The following is a 24,031-nucleotide window of genomic DNA, read 5'->3' as shown; positions in this document are numbered from 1 at the left end:
AAACGTAACGATCTCGAATGCGTTTCCCGTATCCTCTATCAAGCGCGAGAACCGAGAATATCCTGAAATTTTTATTGAGAAAGTCGTTACGCTAACGATCGCGGAATTTCCATGAAATTGCTTATTAAATCGCAAACTTTTTCATGATGATTTAACGTTGCCGAGGCCATTTGTCTCTGTGGATTGTATCGCCTCCCCCGCTGTTAATAAAGCAACCCCGTTAGGCTTTACCGTTAGTCGAAAATTTTCCCAACGATTTTCATCCTCGAGAAATACATCTTCTGTGTTTCGTTCAATTTTCTCTACCTCTTGATAGATTCGGCAAATTTATAAGTTTGTTTTCGTTTAACGTCCATAAATATTCGGCTTGGAATTTTGCAGCAACCTTGCCACGACAGTTTCGCACGCGTAATTGCAAAGCTATTTACGGATGGTATCATCGAAACGAATATTTTATAAGAGAAAGTTTACTGGAAAATCGCACGATCGATCCTGAATGAAAATGGCAAAGCGTGCGCCCTGGTCGACGAACGTACAGCCGTCGCACGCAAAGACACGCCAGCTACCGTAATAGTAATAGCCAAAATATTCGGCGATTTATTCGTCGTATGCGTGCATGTGAACAGGATTTCGTGGCATGTCGACTGGCAACATGTGGTTCGACAAACGCAATCTGCCACTGACATTTCCAATTGAACTCGTCAAGGACTATTCTAACGGCGAAACTGAACGAATTAATCTTCCCATGCAACAACTAATTTTGTTCTGCGAATCTTCAAAAAAAAAAAAAAAAAAGGAAAGAAAATGAAAAACAGCAACGTTATTTATCTTACGATACACGGACGTGTTTAAATCAGTGGTATTAGAGCACGAGGAGGCAAGGAGCACAGGCCGCAAAAAGTGGAAAAGGGTTCTTATAGTCGTAGCTTTCCAGCTTCGACTAAGCCGATATGCATTCATTATAATAAGAAATGGAAGGCGGCGAGTGAAAAGTTTGAACGCGCCCTGGCTTATCAACTTCCTCTGAATTTTCTATTATTTAAGAGAACTCTCGTTCCATCTTGCACGCTCGCTCCCTCCGACTTGTCTCTCTTCGTTCTAGCCGCCTCCCTTCGTTTTGGCCATTCGTGGCACTTCCTTCCAAACAGGCCGCGAAGGTACCGAGCAACTTAACTTAACTTTCTTCTTTCGATGCGGTGCAAAAGCTAAGATGCGCGGCATTTGAAGTTCCCGGAATAGCCATTAGCATATTTATTTGTCATTCAACGCAGCCTTAAACGCGTTTCACCCGTAAAACTGGCAACTTTCTTTCAGCTTGTACCATCGAGGATAGCGAACAATAACGTACACCTGGCTGCTTGATATAGTTTACCTTCAAAAGTATATTAAGATGGCAAAGAAAAAGAGAAAATAATCGCAGAATCAAAGGATCAAACGTAAACCAAGGGGCGCGAAACTTAACGTAAAACTTACTACACGGAAATGCGTACACATTTGCATATACCATTTTTAAAGTAGACCATTCTTTCGTGACCGTGTTATTTCATAACGCGATCTTTAGCGCGTGCCGCGAGCTAATGACATAATCACGCAATAAAGAAATGTTGCTATTTTCAGTTGCACCTTCTGACGACAGGATACAAACAACGATTACGTCGTATGGTATTAATGGTCCATAATACGGACAGTATAAGTGACGCATAAAAGTATTTCGCATGTAGGCCATGAACAAAAATATGACCAATCGGGCTGGCGAACGATTCGTGCCGAGAAAATCTTATCGGGTTAGACGTCGTTTTAAAGTCTCGAAAAAATAAACAATAAGAATGCTACGGATAGAATAAAAGCTTTAGGGGAAGGTTCATTTTTGAAACTAATGAAAAATGCACGGAAAGATAAAGGACGGGAGTGTTTGGAATTCTTAATGTAAATTATAAATTAAACGATACTTAAAGAGACGATTCGATCGAAACAAATTTCTTTAATCGAAGCTCTATGCTTTTAGGTCCTTTTAGGTTCATAAGCTATGGCTTGACAAATACTATACCGTTACATCTTATGCTATATATATTCGATTAAAAACTGGCGCCATTCGAAACTATAGCCATCGCACGGACATCTACGCAAACTAGATTGCCTGACTGCAGTCTTTTCAAAACTAAAGCAGTCGGTAAACGGTGTTACGATACTCTTCGATTTCTGTATTATTATTGACAAAGTATAGACGTTACTCGATTAATCAACTACAATCGCTGACTAAGTACGGAATAGGCGTGGCATTATACCACTGATCCTAAACAATTCAACTCAATCGTCCAAAGCGATAAAAATGGAGCTGGCATCTTACGGGATGTCGCGTCGTACGTTCTGTAATACCGACCATTCGAAGGTTTTTTCGTCGGGTCACAGACGAGCATGGTCAAATACAGGGTAGACTTTCTCGTCGATGCTTTGTGTGCCATATTCTGAAATACCGATCGTGTAAAAAATTAGAGATTCTGCAGCTGACTACCATAGAGATATAAAGATAGAATGCGCGGGCAAAGTGAAAAAGCGGTTTAGAAATAGAAATAGAACGTTGCTGAGAGACGCCCTTGTGCCTTTGCTTGTTAGACGTATTATTATATGTAAATATAACACCAATCAACGAGCGACGTCATTGGGCATGCTTGATTAGACAGGGATAGAAGAGACCTCTATGCAATATCATTTTTCTATTCACACTGTAACGTGTGATTCGCATAAAATTTAGTAAAATTCTGACAAATATAGATGTGAATTCGCAACGAATAAGGCTCAAACGCTGCTTGGTGATTTTTACCTCTTCTCTTTCAAACGTATCTCCAATTCATATTTCATTGCTACGTTTTAATCCATATTCCAAGTTCCATTGATTCATTCTTGAATCTTTGATGTAAATACTCATAATTTGAAGTACTATTTACGCGATAACTGTGTTAATAGATCTACGACAAACTTATTTATTGTATTTGTATTTATAATAGAGAAAATGTACAGCTGACATTAGACATAAAAAGCGAATAAATTATAAAAGTAACCCACAGTCTTTTAATTTCAACTTGAATTCGAAATTAACCATTTCAGTTTGAATATTTGAATTTGGAAGCTATCAAAAATGGAAAATTTACTTTGAATATCAAAATGAAAAAAGAATTGATTAAAATCATGATTTCTTTATCGCACTATTTAATAACACATTTACACCATCTTTTTGTAGGATGAATTTAACTTTTGCTCTTTGCATTAAAGATTAACGCCAATTCTATCATTTTCGTATTTTTCATTTCAATGACTGTATATGTACAGTTCCAATTATTCTCAACCATGGCCTTGCTTGTATAATTCCTATTTCATTATATAATTTTTGCATAAATTACCAAAAGTCGAATATATGTCGAGTTACACTCGTACAACGTTTTCTATGCAAAATTCTTGAAAATAAACAATGATTAATTGATTAATGATCGAAAATACCATGGACGAAAAAACGATAACTCTAATAACGAACGCTCACTGTTAATATTCTAAAATAATGAAATAAAATCTTCACGATATATATGTCAACTAAATTATTACTCTATAAAATGTTATTAACTTGGTTATCATTACTTTGTATATCATATATTTCAAATTTATTTACATATCATCTCTCATTTTTCTTGAGATGCGTATGCCCATATGAAACGACGAAATAAAGTCATATATAAATCATGGCAGTTTTAAGTAATACAGCAATAAATTACAAATATTCATCAGTATCGAACAGATGTATTGTTCAACAGTATCTCCGTTAACAAACGCTCAAAGGGATGCTGAAAAAAGATAGATCCAATAGCCAGAAGGGCGATCCACTCGATAGAATCCCGAACAAACCGTGAGTGGAACATTTTTCTACTTCGCAACTCTAAATCTATCGAATCTATTAAATCTATAATCACAAAATAGAAATTTCTCGAAATAAATCGCGAGGAGTGCGTTATCACAGATTATTTCCAATACTATTTAGTTTAGTTATTGACAAAAGAAAAAAAAAAAGACTGAAAAACATGGAAAATTCGCGAAAGCAGATACCGCGATAGGATTTACCCAACCAGTGAAAACAAATGCGTGAAATTATTCACGCAACGCTAACAAATACTAATCTGTACGTGCACTCGTATTTCAATATACGCAACGCTAACAACGAGATGTCGAAGTGCAGCCACGTTCGAAGCTGCTGGTGCTTGACCACTTCTGTGCAACTGTCTTAGCTGCATCGGGTGATCCAGGAACAGCAATAGATTTCCATAATGTCAATGGAAAAAGTTTGGGCATTTCATAGACGCAACGCTACATATAAGAACGCGATCGTTCATCAACGCAACGCTAATCCTTAAAACGAATTTTAATGTAACTTACTATATCTATTTCTAGATGCAAAAGCAAAACTAGTTCAATTACGCGTTATAGTTACAAAATTAATTCAAAGTTAACGTCATTACCATTCAACTTTAAATAAAACAAAACGCGACGAATTAAAATTCCACTTTATTCGTAACGCTAAGGTAAGCTTTATCGTAACGGTAATCCAATGCAAAGTAACTCTAATTGGCAACGCGAAATTTGAACTCGCAACGCTAACTCAAAGACCGCGATTTGCCCAACATGACGAGAGACCGACGTGTATGTCGGCTAACGGACAAATTACAAATTACTACAAATACTAAAAGCGAGCACAGTGACAAAGTAGTAACGAATGACTTTCCATACTCTGGGTGATCCAGAGGATGGAAAGCCATTAGTAGTTGCCCATTAGTAGTTAATCACAACAGTGATCGTTGCCCAGTCGCATGTGCGTGCTCGAGCGGTACATAAACGTGCGTGCCGAGACCCACTCGCGACCACGACCGCGCAATTCAAAAAACCGATAGGCAAAACCATAAACGAGTGGCATTGTCCACTAGTTCTAGTTTTACTGACGATTTTTCAAATTAGATTCCCTGAAACAGGTTGGTCACGCGAAAACGCGCCTACCCGACCAGAGACTGTGCCAACCTGCCCGGCCCTACCTACTTATTATACGCAACAGACACGCCAGAAAGTATGCTACCTATCCTACCTAGCCCTATATTTAAAAATGGCAAAACAGGCACACCAACACACTCGCTCCACGATTCTCTCACATACCACCCGGGCGCAAGGACCTACGCTAGAGAGGACGTCCCGGGACGCCTCCGACACCCGAGTTCAGCACGCTACTTGCATACTCTAATTTACGTACCATTTGCCTGAAATCGACTGACGAGGGCTAGCGACCATTGCGTACAACACGATAAAACTAATTCTCGATTTTAATTACAAATATTCGTAATTCAAAGAGTGTATCTATTTTTCAGGAAAATTACAGATGGTGCGAAATTTAGTACCATTTATTATAATTTAACGATAAGATTACTAGTACCGATATCCACGATTCGCCGTATTTCATAGCAAATCTGTTTTCACTGGTTGCGATTGAAATGATTTATATTTTTTACTACTTAAATTTACAGCAAATGAAACAAGCATTGAAACGACGCAATTCCACAGCCTAACCAAACACACTATGTAGAAAGTACGTCGTGCACGATACACTAACGCATCGTCGGTCGCTTAGAAATTGTTATGAAATCAATAGTCATCGTACTCATTGCCTTTTCCTCGCTCAAGTAGCACCTGGGCACGTGAGTGAGATCCTGGCAATAAACACGGAAGTGGTTAAACCTGAAAATCCTAACTAAAAAAAAGAATTAACGTATCTATCTTGTATTTAACGGGCTAATCTTTCTTCATTTTCTACTCTCGAATTTTATCTCAATTACTATCACTGTATGCTCTACATTATTAATTTAATAAATTACCAAAATACCAATATTGAATTTATTTATAGAGAACAGCACAAATCAAATAACTGACTCTGTGAATTATTGAGATTCCATTACAAAAAAGACAAATTGAATAAGAAATTGATTTAATGATTGACTCAAAATTAAATATTAATGCAAACAACCTCAGGCAATTTCTTCGTCAAAGCACATTTTCGAAAACGCGAAAACAATGTTCAAAACTTTTTGCTTTGATTCCAAAATTTGCCTGTCGCGAACTTTCTTCTTGCATATAAAATTCAATACATTTCTGTACGGCAGGCTTGAACTTCGATATCTCTATATGTATATTTACTATATGTATTCAAAATACTGAAATTCAAAAATGAAAGGCAAATAATTAAATTCTTTGAAATAGTGCCATTAAAGAAAAGAAGGTGAGGTAAAAAATGACTTACTATTATTATTATCATTGAATATGCAATAATTGCAATTTTTAGTGCAACAAAGTCGGAGGGTATACGATTTCTCTATACTAGAAATATTTAATCGAATCATTCTAATTCTCCGTAAATATATATTTTTAGTACATTCCAATTTTGAAAGTAATTATAACGAACATATCTTCAATCAAATTAATTGTTAATATTACATCGTTTGTATCGGATGGCATCATTATTAATATTATTAATATGAAATTTATTAGTATCATGTAATTAACGAAAAATAAACCGATGTGCAAGAAGACTTATCCTGAATTAATAAATAATACATAGGAAAAGGAAACGTTACTACTCACGGGTATAATAAATACCCGCGATCACTGTGCTGGCAAAAAATTCTACGTAATACAACCAGTCACCCGTGTCGATTCGGACCTTTCGTCCTACGACATGATTGAATAACTGGAGGAACAAAAGTGCATACGACTCATCATAAGATGCCAGGAACGTAATCATTCACGCTGTAGTAGTCCAGGGACAGTAATCGTGATGACTGTCATCAAGGAGGAATCATGCAATCCCATGGAAGAAAACTGTAACGAGACGTGGAATATTATAATTCGCTCTTAAGAATAATATTGATTATTTGGAAAATTTGATCTAGTGGAAGATTAATCTCTATTGATCTCTATTGAAATTTTAATGACAATATTCGATTAAAAAATGACAAATTTAAATACAACGAATAGGATTAAACGAAGTATAGATTACAAAATTACTTAGATTCTTGGCTTCGAAGCCCCAATAGGTCGTTTTCAGGAAACAAGAGCAAGAGAAGGGAATGATAAACCTTTAACAAGATATAAATTATTATATATGAATAATATATATGTGTGATTAATTTGTCTTGAAAGCTATGTGATGATTAACCAAACAATTTCAGATAATTAAATATAAATAATAATAAAATCAAAATGAAAGTACTGATAAAGACGAGATATCGCGCGAGTTTTCGCTCCACAAATTTTAACAGTTGAATGCCACCCCGCGCCACACATCTTCTTCAAATTACCAGTGGTGAGGACTTCACAATATTCTACGCCAATAAGAATGCTCGATTAAACTTTACAATATTTTCCACCAATAGGAACGCTCGATGTGACTTTACAATATTCTGGACCAATAGGAACGTTCGATTTTCCTATATAGGAAATATTATGTTCGTAATGGAAAATGTTCTGTACCTCACCAATGATAATATGTACATATATATTTGTACTCATTTTTATACAAATTGAATGAATAAATAACTAATTATATAAAATGATCATTTTAAATAGAAAATACTATGCTCTCAATTTTTTTTAATTTTGTCACGTTCTAACTGAATAAATGATTTTATCTCCAAAGTTGTTAATAACAAGTTCAGGCAAGAATCTTTAGTAACTGAATTTGTAAATTTGAATCTGAATTCAAATTTGGAGCGTAACAAAGGGGAATCTTTTTACTTTCAGCTTTGCTTTTAATTTAAAGATCTAAGAATATTAATTTTCTTTCGTACTGCTAGGATAAAGTTGACTGTTCTGAACGAGCAAAAGTTACACTAAATAATTTTCTCACTTACCAAACATTTATTTAACACTACATATGCTCGAAGAAAATAAATTATATCTTGAGATATGTTCAACTTATATTTTGTATAAAAAAAAATAGTTAGAAAATTAAAATACATTTCAATATAATTTTACAGGTATAACATATATAGTTCTAGACTTTATAGAAACAGAACAAACTGAAATAAAGTGAAATTTAATAAATAATGCAAATTTCCAAGGTAACTAGATGTCTTGATTTCTCAGATTGGCCAATATAAAAAGGGAGGGAACAAGAAAGCGGGAAAGTCTGTTTCGGTAGATATTCTTGCAAACCCCTAGTAATAATAGTGACAAGTGGCGACACCAATCTTGTGAACAAAAGAAATAATAGTGAAGCAACGTGCTTGGGCCATTTTAGCCATATAACTGCCGGGATATGATCATTCGTATTGTGTAATTTGTTAATAGTTTATCATTCGCCTTCCTCATTTTATCGTTGCATAGAAATAATACAAATATTGTGTTTTTGTAATTCAATACACTTTTTATATAATTTCCATACAAATAGAAAACAAAATTACTAATATCAGCGTCGATCCTTTTTGCTGCCGACACAAATCATTGAAGCCTCATGTTTCTCTGCTGGTATTATTTTTAATGTTTTATACGTTATATGGATTTAAGGATGGATATTCGAAATGAGGTATGATATTTATTAATAAAAATTTTGATTACTTATAACATAGAATTAATGTTATTCTCGATGATTTTTTTTATTGTTATGGGATTTGAGGTTAGGCTTATGGTTAGAAGATAAAATTGAAACTATTATTGATCACAAAATTGTAACTAAAGAAATATATCATTTACATAATAGAATGTTGCGATATCGTGTAATGGTAGGAAAGGTATATTTATTATTATACGATATTATATTACTGTTGTATTAAGTTATATTAGTTTAAATTAATTATCATTCCTTTGTACATATATACATGTATTTTTGTAATATTTTGTAAATTCCTTGAAATTAATGTATATTTATAATTGTTTAATTAACAAAGAGAACAAAATAATTATGTGTGTGAACTAATTTTAGTAACTGATTATTGATTGACCTGAAATTATTTCTGAATATTATACATAATTCATTTTTGTGTAATATAAATAAATTATATGATATGCAATGCTTCGCCATAAACAATATTACGTAGATTATTTTAATATATTTTATTTCAATATTATTTCTTGTGATATTAAAATATTAAGTTTTAATTAATATCTTATTTTGTTTCAGCTTGATTTCCAATTCTTAGATTTACATGATTTAAATGACAATGATAAGAATCATTTAATAGGTATTTTAAAATCCAATGTCGCTAATGACACATTGAAATTGCCATGGGACACGGTTGAATCTGGTAATGACGTCAATGCTTCTATAACAGAAATTCCACAAGTTCATAATCAATGGTATCATAATGGTAATTCTTTTATTTACTTATTTATTCAGATTGTATATATCTTATATTTATTTGTGTATTATATTGAACTTTGTCATTCATTTAGCAATGCCACCACAACCCTCGTATGCACAACAAATAATGTGTAGTGATTGGCAGGGACCAATTTATCCTGTTCCAACGGATGCTCATATACAACCATTTATGCCTGCTATGACTTATTCTCATCCTGGATATAATCTTGGAAATGAAATTCATGATGTTAGTTGTAACAGGGAAACTAATAGAAGGAATAATCGAGGAAGAGGAATAAGAAGAGATAATTTCAATCGTGGAATAAATCCTACAAATGAAATGCAATCAGGATATATGGGAGAGCAGGGCCAATTCCATCCGCCATTGTCTTTTGTTGTTATGTATCCAGATCAAACACAACAGCAACAATTCTCTGGTCATGTTCATTATCCTCCATTAGCTATATATCAGCCAAATATTCATACACATACAAATACACACCCTCATACGCAACCTGCTTATGGATATCCTCCATATCATCATCCTTCAGGAAATATAAGATGTGTTCGACAAGCACCACCTATGCTTTCTCAACCTACTCAAGAATGTACTAAAGTACAAGCTACAAAATCTCATGAGAAACGAGTACAGAATCTCTACACACCAGTTAAGCAACCTTTTCATCAAGTAACTGAAGAGGATAATTCTTCACAGACCAATATAGTCACTACAGTTATAACTGTAAATAACAGTAAGGTAGAACAATGTACCGATAATGTAGATGAAAATACTGCCAATAGGAAAAATTCAAACACAAATGGGAAAGTACCACCCGTTAATGTTAAAATAGAGCATAACATTGTATCTACGGTAAATGAAAAATGCAATGGAGCTGAAAAAAATGATGTACCATGTGTGAATATTAATAGCAGTATTGAAGTGAAACAGAATGGAGAAACTGATAAAGAATATAAGAATGAAACTGTTTCTAGTATTAAAACTACTGTTGTTAAAACATTATCAAAACCAATTTGTAAAAATGAAAATGAAGCACATAAGGAAGATATTTCTAGGAAAAATGGGCAAGATGAAATTATTATTAAAACCCCAAGCAACTCTTCTAATGCAGCAAATACTCCAATAATTGTACCTGCTACACCATCCCCAGCTTCATCTAGCATATCTTGGGCTAGTATTTTAAAAAAAGGGAGTACAGAAGCACAACAGAATCTGTCAAATTACAAACCAACAGCGCGCATTAATCCTCTGCCAATCACAGAGAATAATATAACATCACAAGTATCATCACAATTAATGGAGAAAGATCAACCTAGCAGTACAATACTATTTACAAATGAAAATGTTTCATCTAATATACGAAATGAAAGTAAAAATTCTCAAGCAGGATCATTACAAAATCATTATAATGATCCTATTGCCTTCCGTATGGGTGGTAAATATTGCTCAAATTTATTTATTTTAAATATTTTCTGATTTAAATATATCTAATATATCTTTAATTTCTTTTTTTAGAATTCTTATTAAGTTATCAGATGGATAAGCAAACTGTGAGTTTATTACCTAGAGGATTGACAAACCGTAGTAATTATTGTTATATTAATAGTATATTACAAGCTTTGCTTGCTTGTCCGCCTTTTTACAATCTTTTAATGGCACTACCACATTCTAAAAATTCCAGTAAAACGTCTTCCACTCCACTTATTGATAATATGTAAGTGAAAATAAAATTTATTAGGATATCTAAAATAAATTTGATATTTCTATACATTAAATTTAGCGCATATTATGTCATTTTGATAATGTTCCCTAAAATGTTTAATTATTTTTTATGCAGGATCAAATTTGTACATGAGTTTACACCTTTATCAGATGGTGCTCGACTAGCCAGGAAAGATCGAGCAAATAAACGAGGAGAAGATTCAATAGTAGATATACAAAGTGGAGTGGCCTTTGAACCATTTTATGTATATACAATGTTAAAAAATACATCAGCTGCGGGTGTATTTTCTGTGGAAGGACGGCAAGAAGACGCAGAAGAATTTCTTTCGTGCCTTCTGAATGGCATCAATGATGAAATGCTCGAAGTATGATCTCAATTAACATTTGTCTTAATATGAATTTTGATAGCATAATATGGATAATATTAATTCTTTATTCCAGCTTATAAAATTAGTAAATAATGATCAAAACATAGCGAATAATATTGAAAATAATATAAGTTATAACAATGGGGAAGAAGAATGGAAGGTAAAATACAACATACTTCAGCTAAATAATTTAGCAATTAATTATCGAAGAAAGGTATTAATACCAAGATTTGGATTGTAGGTTATGGGTCCAAAGAATAAAGGATCTATTACACGGTGTACCGAATTTGGAAGAACACCATTATCCGATATATTTCGTGGGCAATTGAGATCTAGAGTATCACGAGCAGGAGAACAGCCGACAGATAATGTCCAACCCTTTTTTACGTTACAACTTGATATTGAAGTACTAATACTCATAAAGAAATCCAATATAATATTGCAATACAATAATATATTAATACAATGTTTTATTTTTAGAAAGCAGAATCCGTGAAAGGTGCTCTCGAAATTCTTGTTGGGAAAGATCAATTGGAAGGGATGACGTGCAGTAAAACAAAACAGCAAATAGAAGCTTGGAAGCAAGTTACTTTAGAAGAATTACCCGTCATTCTTATATTACATCTAAAATGGTTTGACTACAAACTTGATGGTTGCTCAAAAATTGTGAAAAGTGTGGAATTTCCAATTGATTTAAAGTTGGATAGCAGTTAGTAAACAATTTATTAATTCTTGTCATTAAATTTATAAGATTCAAGTCAATTAAATTATCAAATTCATTTGTTACAGAATTCCTCTCGCCAAATGCTATAAAGAAACTAAATCCTAAGCAAAAACATTATAAACTGTTTGCTGTTACTTACCATGATGGCAAAGAGGCAACAAAAGGTCATTATGTTACAGATGCTTTTCACGTGGGATATGGTGGGTGGGTAAGGTATGATGATAGTTCATTAAAAGGCGTTTCTGAAAGTAATGTATTAAAACCTACTCCTCCAAGAGTTCCATATTTATTATATTATCGACGATGTGACACTATTGGGAATAATCAGTCAAATAGTGGTAAAGCACGTTAAAGCAAAAAGCATTAATTATGAATATAAATAAATCTATATTCTAAGCCTAAAGAGGCAACTTGAAAGAATAGATTTTACAGGTTTGTGGTTCTTGTTGATATTTGTATCTAAGTACAGAGAATGTTTATTAACCAATATCATAAAAAAATAGAAAAGTATTTCTTTTCAATATGCTGTACTTCCATGAAACATTTGTACTAAGAATGTTGTTACAAGTTTTATGCATAGTTTTCTTGGTACGCGAAATAAATAATAGTTGAAGTTGAAGTTACAGAAGAGTTTTGATTTTGGCATTCATAGTTCTATTGAAGTTAATAAGCGCTTACACATTACATTTTATCAAAATATTAAATGTCACGATCTCTTGTACATATCTTTCATACTCTGATTATGAATATACAATGTATAAGAAAAGGATATACATAATAATCTTGTAGAAAAGAAAGCAAAAATAGAGAAAGGTTTTTCTACTTTAATGACAAAATTTCTATGAAATGCAAATTTTATATATGTCCGAAGAAAGATACATCTTACGCCTTAAGTTATTTTTGTATATAACCTTCCTGCGCCCTTATAATATTCCAACCTGCCAATTATTTTTAGCATATATTAGTTTGATAGCTATTCTATAATTAAAAAAAAAAATAATTGAATAATTATTCAAAATACATATGTATTTCGTGATAATACATCTTTATACCATATTATTAAAATGAATATTTGGAAAAATTAAAAAATAGAGATTTTGGACAAAAGAAATAATTGGTAAGATGGAATACTAACGTTATCAGTGAAGAAGATTGTATAAACATGAAATTTGTGTACAAAACTACCTTGTATGTGTCAAACTTGTGTCTTTAATTACAATTCTTTAAAAAAAAAAAAAAAAAAACAAAAGACCAAAAAAAAACAAAAAAAAGAAATAAAAATATATTCATGTATTGCCATTTTATACATGTTAATACATGTAACAGAATACATTTTCTATTTTTTATAATAAGTTTAGTGAATGAATTAATTTAATGATACAAATTTGGATCCACAAATTTGGTTGTATTCGTATCGTTATTATAAAAATACTTTAACAATTTCAAGATACTTATCACTGAAATATGTTAAAAGTATAAAAATTACTGTATAACTTAATTGATTTTATATAGATAATGTGTTAAATGTTTTGTTTTGCTTTGGGCTAGTGTGTGTGCGGTTTTAACTCTCCTGTTTCACATCATTCTTCTCGAATCTTTTTTAATTCTTTCTAGTTTATAAATATATTGATATTCATATATGAATATAATCTGTTGATAAAGCAACAAAATTCCCATTGCAAAACATCTTATTTACATTCTATTTCTCACATAATGTAGATAAGAAATACTTTTAGTAAAATAATACTTCCTACGAAGATGTAAAAATATATATATATTTATATATATATATATTAAAATGTATATTTAAGATTTATAAAAATTAATAAAAATATGTATATATGTTATCAAAACTTCATTATCATTTACTAAAAGATATTTTTTATTTCAAATATTGACACTTGATTTCACATATTATAATTACTTTTTTTTATCATAGCATTGTGACATTTATATGACACTTGATTTATATATATCAAATATTGACACTTGATTTTACATATTATAATTACTTTTTTTTATCATAGCATTGTGACATTTAAAATTCATGAAAAAATTACAACCATATAATATATTTTAATAAATAAAGAGTACAAAAGATTGTTTAATACTTATTAATTAATAAACTTACTATTAATTTTTATTTTACTATTAATTACTTATTTCTAATAGTTCTCAGTTATATAATATTCGGTTGTATGTAATAACAGATCTTTTCATTCTAGTTATATAATAACAAATATTTATTCTAATTATTTATATTCTATCTTTATTCTAATTATAAATAAGACCCTTAATATTTAACAGTTTTGTTGCATCTCATAAAATATCATGTAGCTTTAAATCCTACAAAATATGCAATAACCACGAACAATATCATACAGATATAAAAAATATATTGAGGAGATGATATATGCTAAAAATGTGGGAGACAAACTTTACCAGCAAATAATTCTGAAATTACTGTAATCCATAAAGCTAAAACAAAAAGTATATAAGAAATGCCAACTTGATGTGAATTTGGTAACTGATATGGTTGTCCACCAATTTCATCAATGTGAAAACCCATTGGAAATATAACAGCTGCTAAGCAAAACAGCACCACTAAAAGATAATCTTATATTTTTCATGTAAAAAATTCATTTTTAAAAGATAATTAAAATTATTAATTGCACTTACTAGCTGTAAATCCTACCCATCTTGCATAGGAAATAACATTACGATCCCAATGAGAAGTAGCTAATAATATTATAGTGGCTGTTATCAAAATGCAACCAACAAAAATACAAATAAGAGCCATAAACCATTCTGGTTCCAAATTTGAACTGTAACAAACTGGAGGTCTATTATATAAAGTCATACATGACCACATTAGTCCTAGTCTTGTGTCTCCTAAAAAAATTTTAGTTTGTGAAAAGAACTTATACTTAAATACATATATATTACATTATATCATTAAAACCATGTAATTACTAAGAAATAAATAAAAGAAAAATATAATTTCTAATCACTCACCACCAACATCAGTAATAATCCAATCAGGCATAGCCAGACTGACAATTGCAAATATATCGGCAGCAAAAAATAATGTTCCCGAAATAATTGTTAACTTATCCATTTTATATTAATAATAATTAAATAATTTTACTTTAAGTTACTAAAAATAGTTAGTATCATTGATGTCAAAACGTTATTTTCTAATAATTGGGACAAAAGTAATTTTATTTCGAGGTTTGTTTTATTTGTTTTGATGTCAATTCGTTCGGAAGTACACAGTTTTCTAACCTAAACACTCGTGGCATGTAATACGCACTTAATAATACATATGCATATGTACCTATGTGTATGTATGTATATATATATATATATATATATATATAAGTAAGTACATATCTTATATTATTAAAATAACATAAAAGAGATACAAAAAAAATACAGACAGTGAATTAGTGTATATGTTATTATGTATATGTTAATAAATAACAAAATTAATATAACTAATATATATTATTTTTACACAAGCACGATTTTTTTACAAAAAATAAAATATATAATTATGTGCCCATTTTTATTACATAATTCATTAAAATTTTTCTATGCAATATTGCGTTTCATGAAATTAAAATATTACAAATTTAACTATAAAATACTGTAGTATCGTGGACAAAAGGCCTAAGATATCGGCCGAACCGTAAACAATATCGGGAGAGCCGCGGCATCGTCGGGTACATCAATGCGTCGTCGGTCCTTTCAAGTGAACAGTTTCGTGGAAAAGGCCTGCGTGACCCTGGCCACGGGCGTTTTCGGGACACGTGCGCGATAGGGCGGGAAAAGACAAAGAGACGCTAAAGACAGTGTTAGTTGAGACGAGAACGAATGCAAAAGGCGTACAGTGTGAGTTGAGAAGCGAGAGCGTGCGAGTGCAGAAGCCGAAGACTAGAGTTGTAGAGTTGAGAGAGTCAGTGAGAGTTGCGGAGTTGCATGAGTTGTTAGAGTTATAGAGTTGCGAGAGTGATTTGAGTAGAATAAGATTTTTGCGTTTAGTTCAAGTTGAACATTTATAATGTTCTGTCTAATTAATCTCTGTTATTTTTATTTATCTTAAATAAATAGTATTAAGAGAATTCTACAAATCTAAATTATCCTAATCCTATCCTTTTCCGATACTACAATACCTTAATTTTCAGTTAAACTGTATTCGAATATATAGAATGATTTCGACGTTTAAATTTCTTACAATCTGGTTCAGTCTGTATGAAATGATTATTACCTGCAAAATAAATAATGTATCTTACTACATAAAGAATGGCAAAGACATTATAATTAGATAGTAATATATCACTCACCATCATCTGTACAATCATGATTTACTGCTGGTGATAAATTGTTAAGACTTTCATTTGTTGTATCTTTACTGCTACTTATTTCTGATTCTTGTTCTTCATTATTACTTTTTGGAGATAAATTTAATGGTGATGTCCGATTAAATGAGTCATTAGCTAATCTTCCATCAAATTTAGGACTTAAAACATTATCTTCATCAAAGGAAATAGAAATTTCGTGGGAGCTAGATATATGTTTTCATTATCAATAATTCGTTCGATTTCAATACGGATTTACTACAGAATCCGGGTTGCAAAATTTTTGGTCTGAATGTATCTTTCAGGAGATATTTTAAATCGCTAAAGCCGAAAATGAGGATCATTTATTGCGGAAATGAACAGCTTTAAAAATTCATCCTTATTATATTTGACCGACAAAGATCTTAATTTTAAAAATCCGCCTAATCTATCGCCTTACGATGACTAGAAAATAAATAATAATCCAGACTTAATTCAATACTCACGATTCAAATGTATACAGAGTAATAAATTTTAAAAAAGGTCACGTTAAAAACCACGAATTCGTCACACAAAAAAAAAGCTAAGCACAATTTTCTATGCTTCACTTTCGCGAAAAACGATCCCTATTTTCGGTTTCAACAACCTTAAAAAGTGTCATTCCAACCGAATAATTGCAGTCCAGATACTATAGTAAAGCCTTCAGAGTTCTTTTGTATTACTTACTTTTGTATTAATAGTAGTAAAACAGATGGATCGTCAATACCCAAAGTGTTACAAAATTGTGTTGTTTGATTATTTAGTATCAATTGTGGTGATACCACTGACACATCTGTACAATCAGGATTATATGATTTTACAGTTTGTGTAAAATTCAATGGAATTTCCAAATCACAGTTAAATTTTTTTAAAACTATCTCTTTCTCTTCTGTGGTTGGTGTAAATACCCATCTAGTATTATCATATTGTCCAGGCATATACTGAATTCCACTTTTGACACTTAATAAATGATTTGTTAAATATAATATTGTTAACCACTCTAAGTCATAATGTAATTTCAGTGGTAAATCTGAATTATGTTTAATTTCAAGTATTTGAAGAAATTTTCTTTTTGGGAGACATTTATCTAGAGCCAGAAACTTAGTTACTCTTGTTCCTCCTTTTTCAGGAACAAGAGCTGCAAATTTACAGTGTAAATGAGCAGAAAACCAATAGCTCGGATAATGAAGTTCCAAAAGTTGCATACTTGGTGGACTACCAAGCATATTATTCTTAATATCATTTCTATAAAAACAATAATCTATCGTAAACACTCATATATTCAAAAATTAATATATTTTACATAAATGGCTTTTGTTGTCTTACTTGAAAAAAGGTTTTTCTTTTAATAAAACATTTTCATCTCCATATCTAGTTATGCCTAATGGCCAATCATGTGTCAAGAAAATATCAATATTACCAGTAAGCTGTAAATGATACAAATCATAAACAAAGTGAATAATAATGAACATAGAACAATAACAAATAACAAAATAAAAAATAATATAATAAACGAAAAAGTTAGTCTCATGTTACTTTTATAAAATCTATATCCAAAATATGGAAAAGTAGGTATTATCAATGTATTACCTGTTTTAATCTAAATATCTCTAAATTTCTGATATGATATACACTTCTGAGTGTGCTTTCAGTATATGGTGGTTTTTCATGATGTCCTTGCATCCAGTGTTGACTTTTATATATACCTGATAATCCTGCAATTCTAATACCACCTATTGTTATTACACTGGCATATCCTAAATAATAAATATTAGGAGCTACCCAACCACCATATGATAGTTCTTGAAGATAATTGGAAGCTTCATGATTTCCCCCAATAAATATTGTTAACACAGGAGCAACTTTCTCGCCAGAATAATATCTGTAAAATTTTTAAGATTCTTAAGGGTTTCTTAAATAACATGACAGATAAAAAGATAATTCGAATTATTTAACTGTTTCAATTTTAATAACATATTGGTTTGGCAACTCACTTATAAAAGGTACCCATGTCTTTATATTTATTAGATATTGCCATACATTTTAAATCACTCAAATTTCTTGTTGCTTGGAAATCTCCACAACAAATAAGTAAATCTACTTTTTCTCCATTAACCTTTTCCATTTCTTGGATAGTCCCGTAAATAATATCTAACTCGCCGTGCGCACAACCTTCTACAGCAATTCTCATCTTTATTTTTTTCTAAATATCCTTTTATTCAATTCACTTTTTCTTATATATTATGATAGTTCTCAACGCGTAAATGACATATTCACGTATTTCTCATTTAATTATATCATTAAAATTGCTAAAAGATTTCAAAGCATTAAAATAAACACATAGAGTAATCACATACTCTAACCTAACAATTTTTCATTATAATTTTCTTTAGTTATGTAGCCATTTTTGTAATTTAACATTCACGTTACCATAGATACGGTACTACCATGAAGTTTGTCTAAACATGAAGTACATAAGTACATAGAATCGAAATATATACATTGAATGGTTGCTGCTTATACGTAAGAAAATAAGAAAATTAGAACCAATAAATTAAAGATATATAGTTATGTTTAATGCGTAGTGTGGTGCATTTATATCAATTATGAGTTTAATTTTTTCTACTGAAGAAGGATGGATAATATCTCATTTAAAATTTCTTAATAATATTTATACAAACGTAAAAAATAATAACACACAGTGTAAACTAATTTTTGATGAAATTTTATTTGAAATAAATTCTCAATACTTACGACAAAATCAAACAACTCAATCTGAACAACAAGAAGGAATTTCATTGCAAAGTAAAAGTAGAAAAAGAAAGCGATCAAAACTTTTGCCAGACGCAGATTTAAAAGAAGTATGTAATAAAAAACAAGGAGTTTAGTAATTTAATCATTAAACAAAATAGTTATAATCATTATAATAATCTATTTTGTAGATAAATTATATCAAGAAAACATTTAGCAAAATAATTTCAATTGTAAAAACAGAGGGATTAATTTCTACTAATATATTATCTGATAATAATGAAGCAGCACGCTTGGCATCACAAAAATTTTATCAGGATACATTTTGCAATGAAGAGGAAAATTTTTATGGGTGCAATGATATGGATATAGCTATTACGTCAGAATTAAAGGAGAAGAGATATGTTTTCCCTCAAAAATGTAAATTTTATTGCTATGATGTAAGAGACATTGCAAACAAGCTGGGCCTAAACAACCAATATGATTTTATATTGTTGGATCCTCCTTGGTGGAACAAGTCTATAAGAAGGAAAAAAAACAAATATTCAGAAGCTAGGTGATCTTGTATGGTTCAATATAAGCCATTATAAAAGAAAGCTCTCTGAACAATTTAATGAGAACAAGTACTTTGATAATAGTATAAGTTTTTCTTGTTCTCAATTTTGTGAGCATATGGGTAAATAAGATTTTAGATGCAACTTATCATCATAAAAAGAAACTCATGTTGAATAGTACTGATGATAGATTTTATTTTTGTTACATTAATCAATTGTATTTTTTATAAGTAAAAATACTTTAATTCTTAATAGCAATTTGCTGCAAAAACAATATTTTATATAATGTGCAAATTATGTCATATTTTTTTTTGTTAAACAGTTATAAAATGATGTACAATGAAGAGTTGGCTAAGATACCAATTGGCAAATTATTATGTTCAAATGGGCTTGTAGCAATATGGTGCACTAATGCTCCAAGTCATCTACATAGCATCTTTAATGACATATTTCCATCGTGGGGAGTTACATACAGAGCAAAATGGTATTGGGTTAAAGTAAGTATATAATGTAGCCAAATTTTATAAATTATTAAAAGTGTCAGTTATATTATAAATTACGCTTCACTCCACTTATATTTTAGATTACTCAAGGAGGAAATACAATATGTAATTTTAATTCTGCTCCTGGTAAACAACCTTATGAATTACTAGTTCTGGGATCTGTAGTAAATGGAAATGAAATAAACATTCCTAGTGGTAAACTACTAATAAGTGTACCAAGTGCTGTACATTCCCATAAACCACCACTTACAGGTAAAAATTATATGTCAATAACAATTTATGTTGAAAAAATTAATGAAGATATATAAAAATATTATTTTAAATTATAGAAGTTATGAGAGAATATCTTCCAAATGAACCAAAGTGTTTAGAAATATTTGCTAGATACTTACTTCCTAAATGGACAAGTTGGGGTCTTGAAGTATTGAAGTTTCAACACTTATCATTATATACAATGATAGAAGAAACAAAAAAAACTCAAAACAACACTAACACAGCTGTAAATAAATTGAATAATTAGTATTAAATTAGAAAAGAAAAAATATTTCAATGCTATTGTTTTCTTTATTGCACTTATTTTATTATCATAAATTAGTCATGCTTTAATAACAATGAAGTAACAGTATTATAAAGTGCCATTTACATGCTCGCTAATACCATTTTTTACTGAATTACGATAACCATGTGGATTCATTGTTTGCCACCTCCAGAAATCCTCACCTATATCAAAAAATACTTAGAAAAAAATCTTATTTAATATGAAAATATAATGGAAATGTTATTTCACTTACACATCCGTTCGACATTAAATTTAGTCCTCCATTCTAATTCTTTTTCTGCTAAATCTGTATTAGCATACATAGAAACAATATCACCCTCCCTTCTATCTTTTATAACATATGGCACTGTTGTTCCTGTGACATTCTCAAAAATTTTAATCAATTCGAGTACAGATACACCTTTACCAGTACCTAAATTATAAATTTTTAGCCTCAAATGTCGTTTGTGTAAAGCATTTAAAGCTGCTACATGACCAGCAGCTAAATCCATAACGTGAATATAATCACGTATACCTATAAAATATATATTTTCGAAATTTTTTACTTTAAACAATATATGCCTTTAATGTTGCATAAGAGAAAATAAAAAATTTATTTGTACCTGTACCATCTTTTGTAGGATAATCACCACCAAAAATGATGAGTTCAGGTTTATGTCTTAAAGCTACTTGTGCTATATAAGGCATTAAATTTGTAAATGACTTTGTAGGATCTTCTCCAATCAAACCACTTTGATGAGCACCTACTGGGTTAAAGTATCTTAGAGAAATGATATTCCAATTCTGTTAAATAAAAATCAAAATTTTATATATATTTTGCTCAAAATTTTGATTGCTAGTAAAATTTTAAATAGATTAATTTTTCTGATATTTTCAAATTATTTAAAATGTACCTTTTCAGCTCTCGATATATCTTTAAGCATTTCTTCAATAAAGTACTTTGTTCTACCATATACATTTGTAATATTTCCCGTCGGGTGTTCTTCCGTAATTGGTAGGACGTTTGGTTCTCCGTACACGGTACAAGAACTGCTAAACACTAATTGGAAACACCCAGCAGCTTTCATTACCTTGTAAAAAGATTAAGTTTATTCCTTTTTATAATGCGAAAAACATTATGCACATAAAGACTTACTCAATTACATTTTACCTCTAACAAATTGATGGCACCGATAATATTATTCCGATAATAATGAAGTGGAATTTGCATTGATTCACCAACCGCCTTTATTGCCGCAAAATGAATTACACAATCTATTTTGTGCTAAAATTTAAGATATAACATGATTTTAAAAATATTATAAAAATGTTTAAGGTAATTCTTTTCTTAAGTTATATTTTGTACCTTTTTAAAAACTGTTTCAAGTTTGTCACGATCGATGAGATCGCAATTGTAAAATGTAACTTTCTTCCCTGTAATTTGTTCCACTCTTTTAAGAGCTGCGGATTCACCGCTACTTTCAGTAACACTATTAGCAAAATTATCTATTGCAACCACATCATATCCACTCTCCAAAAGTTCGACAATACAGTGACTTCCTATGTAACCAGCTCCACCGGTTACGAAAATAGTTCTCCAATCTTTGGCCATGCTGCTGTTAAAAAATCATTATAAAAATAATATAGTATATGTTTTCTTAAACATCTTACAATAACTCTATAAAAATTATTATGCTTAAATCTGTAAGTTATTAATTGTGTTAAAAAATTTGTCAAACTGAACCATTATGCGTAATTATGATCTTTTTCTACAATCACGTAATAATATCTGTATTCAATTTAAGTATTTTCATTTTATATATTTCATAAACTAGATTTATGCAAACGAAAGTAATGTAAATATGCACATGTTGATAGTTTGTAATGCTAGGCAAAGTACATACACAGTGTTTCGGGCATTCAACTGTATCGAACTGAGTTCAAGGTCATTAAAATATACGATAATTTACTACAATTGTGATATTTATAATTGCAGTATATATATGTATATATATATAATTAGCATCAAATTGTAAATATTAATTCAATTAACATAAAATTGAAAATAATCAATTTGTTCCATCTGCTTTTATTAAATTGAACATATTTGACTCAGAATAAATATTTCATTTACCATATCTAAAAGATACTTTATAAAATATGAAAAAAAGCAAAAAATTTATTCTAAAAAGAATAAAAAGGTATTAGTTTTGTTAATCACTGGGTAAAGATAATAAATATTCAGAATTCAACTGTTGAATTTAACGGTACTGTATAGAATCAGACGCTTCCAACACATTAAGAACATTACATTAATTTACATAATAGAAATACGGATAAAGAAAATTCGATTCAGTATTATTATTTTTTACATACATAAATGAAATAGAAAAATAAGAAATATCCTTAAAAATATCATTTTCGTATATGAAATTTAAGCATAATGAATACAAGAAAAGAACTTCTTCTTTTATATTTAGTTTATAATATTAATAATTACATAAAATGTTTATTCTGCAATGTGTTATGTGTACAAAATATATAACATTTTCTTTTACCTTATACTATAGATTAAGATATAAAAATTGTATAAAGTATATGTTCCGAATTAATATTCAAATATAAAAAATAAATACTTTTATCGAATTAAAAGCGAGATAAAGGTACATTGTACTTTTAAAAATATTAATTATTACCTCAGTAAAGTAAAATTATAAATAATGAATAAGTCAAACCAATACAGAAAGATCTGTGGACACGCCGCGTAATCACTGACTCTACCTTGACGACTTGCCTCCTCTTCGGATATAAGAAAGTAGAGTTTAGTATGTTCGTGGAACGCGAGACATCCCCTCTTCTACAATACTATCGTACGAATTAACGTACATATACAGAAATATGCACACTACACAGTTCGACCCTCTGAAGTCCTTGCTTTCAGCAACAAGTTCTTCCTTTCACACAGATACTGCTCACCTATTCACCTACCTCCTTTACGAGAATGGGGGGAATGATGGGTCATATACAAGCTACACAGTTACTGCTTACATCATCAGACAATTTTTAACAGATTGATTCATTAAAATATAATTTA

The 24,031-nt window shown here is 30.5% G+C and overlaps 4 protein-coding genes across 9 annotated transcripts; 2 read left to right on the top strand and 2 right to left on the bottom strand.

The window, feature by feature from the left end:
• Positions 1–8,278: 8,278 nt before the first annotated feature.
• LOC126928672 (ubiquitin carboxyl-terminal hydrolase 10-A) lies at positions 8,279–13,493 on the top strand. Its single transcript, XM_050744272.1, has 9 exons — positions 8,279–8,605; positions 9,200–9,386; positions 9,472–10,833; positions 10,914–11,112; positions 11,236–11,485; positions 11,562–11,648; positions 11,730–11,894; positions 11,969–12,197; positions 12,278–13,493. The coding sequence occupies exons 1-9, from the start codon at positions 8,576–8,578 to the stop codon at positions 12,562–12,564; spliced, it is 2,796 nt and encodes a 931-aa protein (XP_050600229.1). The 5' UTR covers positions 8,279–8,575; the 3' UTR covers positions 12,565–13,493.
• A 772-nt stretch (positions 13,494–14,265) lies between these two features.
• LOC126928014 (lariat debranching enzyme-like) lies at positions 14,266–19,020 on the bottom strand. The gene is made up of 8 exons (XM_050743964.1): positions 18,586–19,020; positions 18,182–18,473; positions 17,918–18,018; positions 17,357–17,836; positions 16,402–16,483; positions 15,228–15,336; positions 14,892–15,104; positions 14,266–14,816 (listed from the first exon to the last, which is right to left on the bottom strand). Exons 1-8 carry the CDS (start codon positions 18,780–18,782, stop codon positions 14,629–14,631), a joined length of 1,662 nt encoding a protein of 553 aa, XP_050599921.1. The 5' UTR covers positions 18,783–19,020; the 3' UTR covers positions 14,266–14,628.
• Positions 19,021–19,067: 47 nt separating this feature from the next.
• On the top strand, positions 19,068–20,949 carry LOC126928687 (N(6)-adenine-specific methyltransferase METTL4). The gene is made up of 5 exons (XM_050744304.1): positions 19,068–19,452; positions 19,534–19,898; positions 20,219–20,393; positions 20,480–20,651; positions 20,729–20,949. Exons 1-5 carry the CDS (start codon positions 19,198–19,200, stop codon positions 20,917–20,919), a joined length of 1,158 nt encoding a protein of 385 aa, XP_050600261.1. The 5' UTR covers positions 19,068–19,197; the 3' UTR covers positions 20,920–20,949.
• On the bottom strand, positions 20,944–23,984 carry LOC126928688 (UDP-glucose 4-epimerase-like). 6 transcript variants are annotated; one of them, XM_050744306.1, is made up of 7 exons: positions 23,634–23,984; positions 22,304–22,553; positions 22,109–22,222; positions 21,852–22,028; positions 21,561–21,741; positions 21,191–21,472; positions 20,944–21,119 (listed from the first exon to the last, which is right to left on the bottom strand). In XM_050744306.1, the coding sequence occupies exons 2-7, from the start codon at positions 22,547–22,549 to the stop codon at positions 21,025–21,027; spliced, it is 1,095 nt and encodes a 364-aa protein (XP_050600263.1). In that variant the 5' UTR covers positions 22,550–22,553; positions 23,634–23,984; the 3' UTR covers positions 20,944–21,024. The 6 variants fall into 6 exon arrangements, with proteins under 6 accessions (XP_050600263.1, XP_050600268.1, XP_050600264.1 ...); XM_050744311.1 differs by having other exon boundaries at positions 21,567–21,741; XM_050744307.1 differs by having other exon boundaries at positions 22,304–22,550.
• Between the last annotated feature and the right edge of the window lie 47 nt (positions 23,985–24,031).

The sequence above is a fragment of the Bombus affinis genome, chromosome 2 (assembly GCF_024516045.1).
Source record: "Bombus affinis isolate iyBomAffi1 chromosome 2, iyBomAffi1.2, whole genome shotgun sequence".
Taxonomy (NCBI): Eukaryota; Metazoa; Arthropoda; class Insecta; order Hymenoptera; family Apidae; genus Bombus; species Bombus affinis.
Note: the sequence above shows the minus strand (reverse complement) of the source record. Positions and strands in the feature narration are given on the sequence as shown.

Bases quoted from the DNA above. Each gene is read 5' to 3' on its own strand.
- LOC126928672 (XM_050744272.1), top strand. From the start codon at position 8,576: ATGGATTTAAGGATGGATATTCGAAATGAG. The intron at 11,113-11,235 runs GTAAGTGAAAAT...TTTTTTATGCAG, and splicing joins ACTCCACTTATTGATAATAT to GATCAAATTTGTACATGAGT. The intron at 11,895-11,968 runs GTACTAATACTC...TTTTATTTTTAG, and splicing joins CGTTACAACTTGATATTGAA to AAAGCAGAATCCGTGAAAGG.
- LOC126928014 (XM_050743964.1), bottom strand. From the start codon at position 18,782: ATGAGAATTGCTGTAGAAGGTTGTGCGCACGGCGAGTTAGATATTATT. The intron at 18,474-18,585 runs GTGAGTTGCCAA...AAAATTTTACAG, and splicing joins GACATGGGTACCTTTTATAA to ATATTATTCTGGCGAGAAAG. The intron at 14,817-14,891 runs GTAAGTGCAATT...ATTATCTTTTAG, and splicing joins ATGGGTAGGATTTACAGCTA to TGGTGCTGTTTTGCTTAGCA.
- LOC126928687 (XM_050744304.1), top strand. From the start codon at position 19,198: ATGAGTTTAATTTTTTCTACTGAAGAAGGATGGATAATATCTCATTTA. The intron at 19,899-20,218 runs GTGATCTTGTAT...TTTGTTAAACAG, and splicing joins AACAAATATTCAGAAGCTAG to TTATAAAATGATGTACAATG. The intron at 20,394-20,479 runs GTAAGTATATAA...CTTATATTTTAG, and splicing joins CAAAATGGTATTGGGTTAAA to ATTACTCAAGGAGGAAATAC.
- LOC126928688 (XM_050744306.1), bottom strand. From the start codon at position 22,549: ATGGCCAAAGATTGGAGAACTATTTTCGTAACCGGTGGAGCTGGTTAC. The intron at 22,223-22,303 runs GTACAAAATATA...CTTAAATTTTAG, and splicing joins TTGAAACAGTTTTTAAAAAG to CACAAAATAGATTGTGTAAT. The intron at 21,742-21,851 runs GTACATTTTAAA...TTTATTTAACAG, and splicing joins ATATATCGAGAGCTGAAAAG to AATTGGAATATCATTTCTCT.